The sequence below is a fragment of the Acomys russatus genome, chromosome 10, assembly GCF_903995435.1.
Source record: "Acomys russatus chromosome 10, mAcoRus1.1, whole genome shotgun sequence".
Classification (NCBI taxonomy): Eukaryota; Metazoa; Chordata; class Mammalia; order Rodentia; family Muridae; genus Acomys; species Acomys russatus.
In genome coordinates this window covers 1548331-1558682 of record NC_067146.1, presented here as the reverse complement: position 1 = coordinate 1558682, position 10352 = coordinate 1548331, and the positions used below count along the sequence as shown (strand labels likewise).

Sequence of the window (10352 nt, the reverse complement as noted above, 5' to 3'; positions counted from 1 at the left end):
TCAGAGGCAGTCCCTGCTCTCCCCACAACCATGGACAGTGAGCTGTCCATTGGCTATATCTGAACAGGAGGTCTAGATTTACTGCATGCACTGTCCTTGGTTGGTACAGCAGTTTGTGCAGACTTCCCTGGGTCCAGATAAATTTTATCTGATGTGTCAGTTTTTAAAGGTTCAAAAACATTAAAAGGATGTTTAAATTCGCATTTATTACTACAATATATGCAACGAGGATTTCTATGCTGAGAAATATCTTCACCTTCCTTAGAGACGATGTCAATTCTACCATTTATTCATCAATGTCCTAAAAGTGCAGGCCACACAAGAGTGAAGGCTTTGGTATATAAAGCATAGTGTCATGACAGCTGATGAATGCAAAGAATAAACTGGGACTTAAGACCTCCCTGTGTGGAAGGTATCACTTTACCCATATTGGACTATATCATCTAGTTTAATGTGATGCCTAATTACACCGTGCCGGAACCTGATGAAAGAGCTATGCCAAAGTGAAGGGTAACAAAAAAGGACAATGTACTCATCCAATAATGATGCCTTTGAGCTGCCTTTGTGATGCTCAAGTCAAAACAACAATCAGGGCCTTAGAAGAAGGGCCTGAAGACGTAGAACAAGATTGTGCCCTCTAAAGGCTGGGCTGTGTGTGAGGATGCTTGGATGACCTCACTCACTGTCTGTGCATGTGCTAAACCATTTACACTCACAGGCTCTGCTCTAAGACTGTGACTCTCTGCAGGAGCAGGAAAGTCTTTGTGGGGACTGTCATGTGTTAACAAGTAATACACCCCTCAAGACCTTGACGGGGTGAGGCCTTCTTCTGCTCTCACCGTGCCATGGGTACCAGGCTCCTCCGCTGGGCAGTGTTTTGTCTCCTGGAGGCAGGTGAGTTTTTAAAAAAGCACTGTTTCCACTTTGTATTTCTCAGGGGGGGGGGGTGTTTCATTTCAATCTCTTCCCTTTTGAAACACTGTCTTTTCCCCTCACAGTACTGTCTGAAGCTGGAGTCACCCAGTCTCCCAGATTTGCAGTCATACAGGAAAGGCAGAATGTTTCCTTGCAGTGTGACCCTATTTCTGGACATGCTGTCCTTTATTGGTACCTGCAGCCCAGAGACCATGGGCTCCAGCTCCTAGTTTACTTCCAGAATGAGGCTGTTGTGGATGAGTCACAGTTGCCCAAGGATCACTTCTCTGCACTGAGGCCTGAAGGTGTTGACTCCACTCTCAAGATCCAGTCTGCAAAGCAGGGGCACTCAGCCACTTATCTCTGTGCCAGCAGCTTAGCCACAGCAAGGCAGTAGCACCTCCCTGCTGTGCACAAAGCTGATGGTTTTCTTCAAGCCAGCTTACTTATAGCAGAGACTTCTGATTACGTCCTTTCTTCCACTGACAGAGTGGGTCTTTAAACATAGGCTATGCTGCACATAACCAGAGATCACACATTCTTTCTTAAAACAGGAGGCCTGCGAGTGTTTGAAACTAATTTCCCAGGGACTTTCCAGCAACAATTCAAGAACCCCAAACTAAAAGTGACTCTTCACAGACTCAACGTCCAGAATCAGGAGACACCTGTCCTGTAAGACATGTAGTCAGGGAAATCATGTCAAAGCCAGGAATGCAGATGGAGGTTACCTGTGAGTAACGGGCTTTCGCACTGCAGCTGGAGTGTCTGAATGTTTATAATGCTATACTTGGTGCATCTTTCATTTTGTTTTGTTGTTTGTTTGTTTTTTTATTTTGTCACAACAGGGTTTCTCTGTGTGGCCTTGGCTGTTATGAACTCATGTTATGTACCAAGCTGGCCTCTAATTTACAGATATCTACCCATCTAGGCCTCCCCAGTCACTGGGATTACAGGCATTGGTGCCATCTTTATATTGTGTTTCTTCCATACTTTTATAGTGAGATTGTGTAAGGAACAAATTCCTTACAGTATATGTTTGCTTGTTTGGAGGACTTCTGTTTACTCTTGTTTGTGTGGAACTACATTAATAATTATTATATTGCTGATTTCTTCTTTTGGGTAATTTTAACTCATTTTCAGCATTGTTTTGACTTCAAGGAAATACACAAAATGGATAGCCTTGTAGAAATTCCAGACTCGAGAATACATTTGAGTTCCCATGAATTCCTGGTCATCTAGCCAGTACCTCCCAAGCTCTGTGGTTATAGGCATGCATTACTACTCTCAGTCCAAACTTCCATTCAAACCAAGTTCACTTCCCACAGAGTGCTGCAAATTTCTAATGTTATCGGCACAGCCCAAAACTACAGGTTTGATCCAGCTAGTTCAGAGGCTGTTAAATACATTTTATCTGTCTGCCTTTGTCTATTAAAATAGTTCCTTGGAATGTAAAAATGCCAACTTCTTCCCCTTGGAAGAACTTCTAAAGCAACCCAGGGCCCCCAAGTAATGCTTGATGATACCTTCTTTATCCCTGTCTCCGCACATCTACTATCTTTCTCCTGACATTCTAAGATAGTCAGAGAAATCAGCCTGAACTGTTGGGGCTTCTTGGAAAACAGCAGGATGGAGACCCTCTGCATGTATCTCCACTCTCAGACCCTCCTGTCATTTCTTCCCTACCAAGTCTAAATGCAGATGACAATTTTGTTCCATTGCATTCACTGCATACCATCCCATCTACTCTCTCTGTCAGAATTTTAAAATTAGACCAAAATAATATTAATACCAGCCACTCTCTCTGACACTGACACATTATGAAGCCTCATATCTCTTATACGAAATGAAGGGAATGACAGCTCCCCTGTGACTTGTGCTGCTGTTTGTCACTGGACACTAGAGTGCACTGTGGCTTCACTGTCACCTAGAATGTGGGTTAGGGGGCTTAGGTAATGATAGGTACCATTCACCCTGGGTTTTTGTTTTGTTTTGGTGTTTGATTTTTGTTTATGTTTATTTGTTTATTTGTTCTGTGGAAGGGTTTATTTCTGGCCTAGAGCTTGTCAACCAGGTTAGGCTTGCTAGTCAGTGAGCCCTAGGGTTGTCTGCCATGACTACCCAGCATGAAATGACAACAACATGGCTAGCTTTTAAAAGAACTGAGCTCAGGTCTCTTATCTATCATTTATTATTATTATTATTATTATTATTATTATTATTATTATTATTATTATTATTATTATTATTATTATACCATTTCCTCTTTTTATTAAAAGTAGATTCTTTTCTCATACAATATATCCTGATTAAGTTTTCTCTCCCTGTACTCCTCTCAGTTCTTGCCACCTTCCCATTCCTCCAGATCCTTTCCCTTTCTGTCTCTCATTAGAGAGGAACAGGCTTCTAAGAGGTAAGAATCCAATGAAACAAAATGTAATTTAAGATAAAGAGAAACCATCACATGGTGACTGAACAAGTCAAGCCAAAAGAAGAAAAAGGTCCCCAAAGAGCAGGCACAAGAATCAGAGATCCACTTGTTTACACATTTAGGAATCCAATAAAAATACTAAGCTGAAATCTGCAATATACACACAGACAACCCGGTGTAGATAGTCTCAGGCCCTGAGCTTGCTGTTTCAGTCTCTGGAAGCTCATATGAGCCTTGATTAATTGACCTAAAGGTGTTTGTTTTTCCTGCTGTCTTCCATCCCTTCTGGCCCTTACAATCTTTCTGCCTCTTATTCCATATAGTTCCCTGAGCTCTGAGGAGACAGAATTCATGGAGACATCCCAATTAGAGCTGTGTGTTCCAAGGTCTCTCTGTCTCTCCGTCTGTGTGTCTGTCTGTCTGTCTCTGTCTGTCTGTCTGTCTGTCTCTCTCTCTCTCTCTTTTCTGTATAATGTCTGGCTGTTGATCTCTGCTTCTCAGATGATGGCTGAATAAGGCACCGAACCTTGAGCATAGCAATATGTCATTGGGAGTCATTTTATTGATACTTGGTTTTATTGTAGGTCTTTGGGATATCTAGTCTGGTCTTGGTCACCCAAGCAGTATTGGGTGGATATGGCGTCTGTCTCACTTAGTGGGCCTAAGGTCAAACGAAACATTGGTTAGTTACTCCCACAAGCTTTGCGCCACCACAGCACTAGCATATTTGCAGGTAGAACAGATTGTAGAACAAAGGTTTTGTCGCTAGGCTTACTTCGCTCTTTTGGTAGCCAGCAGAATACCTTCCCATACCAAAGACAATAGAACCTCGGGGTGCAGGTTATGTGTAGGCACCAGTGTGCTTTCTCCAGGTTCAAGGTGAACTACATCTTCATGACCATAAAACAAACACTTCATCAACTGCATTCTCTTCCGGCCCTGATTGCAAGGTTTCAGGCATGAATCTTACAGATACTACAGGGCATACTTGCTGCATTAAACCAACGCAAATATATTGTCTTGGTTTTGAGGTCAAAATGAATGAGTTGGTGGTGGCACATTCCCTTTGGAGGCTCAAGAGGAGGGCTACTTTCTTATTTTTTTCACCTTATGGAAGCCATGAGCGATGTGGCTCATGGGCCCTTCAATTATCAAAACCAGAGATGGCATGCTGATAGTTTCCTTGTGCTGCACTAACTCTGACTCTTATTCCTTGTTTTTCATATTGTAAGACCCCTGTGGTGTCATTGGAGCCGCCTGGAAATGTCAAGATCATTGCATGTCGGGGTCATCTGGTTAATCACCTTAATTCCATCGGGAACTTATTCTTTCTTGCTGTTCCATTGAACAAATTCACAGGCCCCACGGACTACACATGCACTTCTCTGAAGATCATTTTTTCTCCTGCACATAGACAACTGGTAACAGGGTGGAAAGCAAAACGAAAGCCACAGGTTTATATCATGGGCCCAACAGGCATTGCGAGATAGTACCTTTAAGGAAAAGAAGCAATGTAGATTGCACCAGTCAGGCTGTCAGTTATTTAAACCTTGCTTTTTAAATATCTGTACTTTCAAGTTCAGAGAACTTGGCAGCTTGTTTCTGCATCAAAATGGAAACAATTCAAACTATTTCATTCTGACCAGGAAGTAACTAAGCCTACTGATCCAGGACACAGAATCCTTTCTCATTTCTCCACAGTCAACACATTGATGGTATGAAGGTAGCACACTGGTCAGGGCAAAGGCCAGATATTAAGGAGGAACAAGCATGGCAGTTTTCCAGGAGATAAGAATACATGGTAAGTAGACTTTGTGGCATTTTTTTTTTCAAATCTTTAAGAACAAGACAATCCCTGCTTGTTTTGTTGTAGGGAAAGGGAGGTTGTACTATTGAGTTTGCAATTTGGGTGCAATAAAAATATATCATAGGGTTCTTTTTTTTTTTTTTTTTTTTTTTACCACATAGAGTTTTCAACTGTATTCAGTTCTTCAGGAATCAATTCCTGCCCTGTAATTCTATCAAAGCTGACATCATTCCCATGGAATTTAAAGGACAGTTCTTACCTGACTAGTGAGTGATTTGAGTGTGAATATGTAAGTGGGACAGGTATACCACCAGTAACTGAATACAGCAGTTTTCAGAGAAAATGGCTTGGGAGAAGACAATGAATTCATTTTTAAGCATTTGGAATTTGAAGTGCAGGTGGAAATAGCAGGTTCTTACCAGAGGGAGGTTACCCGGAGTCTTAAATATGCAAGTCTTCACCTTAGTTCAGTTGCAGGTGCATCCAGCCTTGCTCAGTTCATCTCCAGAGCTACAACCTCCTCCTCCTAGCAACTTTTAAGCTGAGGCTGTGTGGGGTTGGAGGAATTCCTTGCTCGTGGACGATGTCATTGATGATGTCACTGACCACTAGATGACTCTTGTGAGAAGAAAATGCTCTCAAAGTCACTTCCCTGGATATTTTACACCTGTTCTCACCCCACTATGGGCATCCAGACCCTCTGTTATGTGGCCTTCTGTGTTCTGATAGCAAGTAAGTTCTGAGGATACTTAGCATCACACAGTCTGTCTCTCTCCATATCTCTCCAGAGTTTTCTTATTCTCTGTCCTACTTTGTCTCTTTAAATATAGATCCCACAGATGCTGGAGTCACCCAGTCACCCAGACATGAGGTGACAGAGAAAGGACAAGCAGTAACTCTGAGGTGTGAGCCAGTTTCAGGCCACAATACCCTATTCTGGTACAGACAGACCAAGATACAGGGACTAGAGTTACTGAGCTACTTCCGCAGCAAGTCTCTTGTGCAGGATGCAGGGGCACTCAAGGATCGATTCAAAGCTGAGATGATAAATTCATCCTCCTCCACTCTGAAGATCCAGCCCACAGAAGCCCAGGACTCAGCTGTGTATCTGTGTGCCAGCAGCTTAGCCACAGAGCTACACAAGGAAGCCCAGCCAGTGCAGAAACTCTTGTAGCCCCCTCTCTCTCTCCAGTCCCTACCAGTTCTGACTCAAGTTTTTTGTGCTTCTTTATACAACACACACACACACAAAAAAAAAAAAAAAAAGTAAAAAACTACTACCACCACCACCACCACCAGCAGCAGCAACAGCAGCAACTGGGATTGGGGAATGACAAAGACAGAAAATAATACAGCATTAAAATAGGAGAGCTTGGGTAGGAAATGGTCTTGCAGCGAGTTCAGAGATTTCTCACATATGGTTTGTGGCCTGAAAGCTTCCATATTAGGGAAACATAAGCACCCATGGTGTAGACTCTATGTTTTCCATCCCCATCTGAATGTGGCAGTCCTCGTAAGGGCAGCGTCTGTGAACTCTTCTGGCCACTCATTTCATTCTCAGTCTAAGTTGTGAAAAAATTATTTTCATGCTAGTTTTGATGTGGTGTTTCCATAGAGTTTTCTTATTTGATCACACATATGTGCAGAGCCTAGTACTGTCATCAGTCTCTTGTAGTCTCATGATGCTTGTGGTTATGATGACCTTTATGACTTGGACAGTCCCATTATGGGGGACATCACAAACCATCCAAGTCTCTCTTGTTTGGTCTTTATGTTTCTTCTGATTTGATATGTATCTATTCTATCTATCTATCTATCATCTATCTACCTATATCTATCTGTCATCTATCTATCATCTATCTCTATCTATCTATCTATCTATCTATCTATCTATCTATCTATCTATTACCTATCTATTTCTTCTCAGCACTGGAAATGTGTCTCAGGATTTTATTAAGATCCTTATCTTATTCACATTGATGAATTGCTGAACTCATGGAAAAGATGCCTATATTTGACTCACCAAGACAGTTAGATTGACCCAAGTAAGTTCTTCCTTATAGTCAAATTCCTTCTCCTAACTTTTGAGATGAAAAGAGTACAAAATACCATGCAGATTTTTTTATGTGCACTAAAAGACATACTCTACATCTTTGTATGCTGCTTATCCTGGCTCCTTGCTTCTTTCAGATTATTTTCCCATCCTCCTATAGGCTCAGCTTGTTTACATTTAGTCCTTCTTTATTACATGGAAAATTTACACATTGTTTTTATTTCTTAATTTTTTGACCTTATTACTCTGGAACATTCTGTCCCCCCAAACAGAATCCTCTGTTTTTAACTTAGTTTCATGATTATAGTCTATGTACATTGATCAGATGAACATTTTCTTTCTTTCACTCTTAAACATCCAGAAAGCAGGGAATAATATTTTTTCATAAGTTATAACACTAAAGAAAGTTAGAAACACGAGTATTTTGAATAATTCAGTGAGTTTCAACTGAAAATGCCAGGCAAAATTTAGACCTGCTGTTCTGTAGCACACCACATACTCGGCACTGCCTAACCAGTCTGCTTACTGACTCACCAGTCTGATGGCCTGACTTCTCCTTTGTTTCCCAGCAGCCCCGAGTCCTGATTTGCCTTTGTGAATACTTCAGAAAGCCCCAGTGTCCTACTCATGTGACACAGTGATTGTGAAGCACACTTTCCAACTTTTCTCCACCCGGTGTTTGTCTACTGAGAACAAGATCACAGCCCCATTGAGGATGGCAGCTGATGCTTCATACTGTTTATCTGTTTTAGTAGTCAAATGTGCCTCCCCTCTCTTGCAAAACATTCTTACACAATTTAGCATCTCCCTGGGCATTTTCTTTCGCAGATTCTGCCTCAGTCTCCATACTTTCCAGCTTTCTAATCACTTACCATGCTGTTGGATGCATCTTTGTAAAAAAGAAAGCAACTGTGCTCACTGCTTTCTCACAGTAGAGTATAACAAAACTCATTTCATGACGGAACAGCACGTAGGTAGGTCGAGATTGTTTTTACTGGTTGAAAATATGGTACTTTGGGGACACATAAGCACTGCTCAGCTCTGTTATACTTCTGTTTAAATGTATGATGCTTACCATTTAGAATTCCTCACTATGGCATTCTTTGATTAAAATGAAAAAAAAACTTTGTTCTTTGAAAGATCCTTATAAGAAGATCAAAACAAAAGCTGCAATATAGACAAAGTATTTGCAAATCGTCCCTTCAATACAAAGAAAAATAACATTTAAAGTTCTGAGTTGAAGTTCACAGAGAAATCCCTCTAACCACAGTTTCAAGAGTGTAAACAAGTCATTGTTTCTCTAAACTAGTGAATTTTGAGGGGAGCTTTGTCTCATAGCATTACCTTGCTGTATATCACACTTTAAGAAGCATCTCTGCTTCTGGTCTTGAGTGACTCAAGAATAACTTATGAATGGCTCATAAGCACTTATTGAGGCTGATTCTCCAACTTTTGTTGCTCTTGTACATATAAAAAGAAATTCAATAATGTTTCTTCTAAAAAATATAATGCATGGGAAGTGGAGAAATGGCTTATAACTTAACAATACTTGCTGCTCTTCAAGAAAACCTGAGATCCATCCCTAGCCCCCAAGTAGGAACCCTCACAATTTCCTGTATCTCCAGTTCTAGGACATCTGATGCCATCTGTCCTCCTCAGGAAGCTGCACCCACTTGGTTCACATGTGCACACACACACACACACACACACACACACACACACACACACACACACACAAATACATCTTAAAATTGTCCATTTGAGATAAGAATAAACAAGAAAAAAATTTAAAAAACATTTTAAAGAAAAGAAAAGGCCAGTGTTTGGCCGTGAATCTGGGTTTCTGTTTCAATCCATTGCTGGGTAGAGCCTCTCAGAGGACGCTAAACTCCCATCTGCAAACACGGTAGAGTAGAGCATCATCAATAGTGTCAGAGGTTGTCTCTCTCCTATGGAGTGGGTCTCAGGTCAGGTCCGCCATCGGTTGCGCATTTCCCCAATCTCTGCTCTGTCTTAATTCCTGCATATCCTGAAGGCAAGATAAATTCTGGAGGGAAGTTCTATAGGTGGGTGGGTATTCCCCTCTCTCCACCAGGAGTCCTGTCTGGTTAAATGGTAACCTCTCTAGTCTCCATGACCTCTGCCTCCAGGTGTTTCAGCAAGAGTCACCCCCATATCCTCCAGGAACCCACCCGGTTGCAGGACTCCACATTGTCTAAGAGGTCCCTCCACCCATGGTTGCTCCACTCTCTGCAAGCCCTCTGTTCTTTCGCCCTGCTCAGCATATATCTGGCCTCCACCCTCATTTTCCTCAGTGTGCCATCTCCTATCCTGTTCTCTCTCTTGGGTGGAGTGTAGGGAGCCTTGTAGAAGAGATGGGGTGAGCATGAGGTAGAATGACCTGGAGGGGACTGGAGCTCTACAAGAAGACCAACAGTCCCATCAAACCTGGGCTCAGAAGGGCTTACAGATACTGAAACACCAACTGAGGACCAGGAAGGACTAGACCCAGAGAGACTCTCTACACATATGTACCTAACGGGAAGCTTGGTTTCCATGTGGGTCCCTCAGAAAGGGGATGGGGGCTGTCTCTGAAATGGTCTCAGTTGTATGTCTTTCGATCACCTCACCTTTGTGTGGCTGCCTTGCCAGGACACTGTGAAAGAGGAAGTATACAATCCTGATGAGACTCAAAGTGCTAGAGTGGGCTTGCGTGAGATGGTCTCACCTTTTCTGAGGAGCAAGGGAGGGGAGATACGGGCATGAGGGAAGGACAGAAGGGAGGGGCTGGGAGGAGAGGAAGGAGGTGGATACAATTGAGATGTAAAGTGAATAACTAAATAAATTAATAAAAAGGGAATGTAACCTATTTTAATCATTCTTATTGTAGTATATTTTAGTTAAAAATAAAGTTGCATAATCATAAAAAGATTGCTTCAATACAAAAAGGACAAATTCTATTTATTTATTTTTCACTAGTTTGCTCTAATTGTGTGTTGATAAAACACAAAAGATGTACTAGGGATTAATAATAGGGTTATTAACATCACCACTTGTTCATTTGAAATTCAGAATATATGTTTTGGATGTTGCTGTTGCAGGCATTTGGGTTGTCTGCATGCAACTCACGAAACTATTCATAATGGCCA

At 41.8% G+C, this 10352-nt stretch overlaps 2 gene segments (V, D, J or C); both read left to right on the top strand.

The window, feature by feature from the left end:
* Positions 1 to 670: 670 nt before the first annotated feature.
* On the top strand, positions 671 to 1397 carry LOC127194347 (T cell receptor beta variable 11-2-like). The segment is given in 2 exon segments: positions 671 to 894; positions 999 to 1397. Coding segments are annotated over 2 exon segments (363 nt in total).
* A 4436-nt stretch (positions 1398 to 5833) lies between these two features.
* Positions 5834 to 6324, top strand: LOC127194824 (T cell receptor beta variable 12-4-like). The segment is given in 2 exon segments: positions 5834 to 5882; positions 5981 to 6324. Coding segments are annotated over 2 exon segments (393 nt in total).
* The last annotated feature ends 4028 nt before the right edge of the window (positions 6325 to 10352 follow it).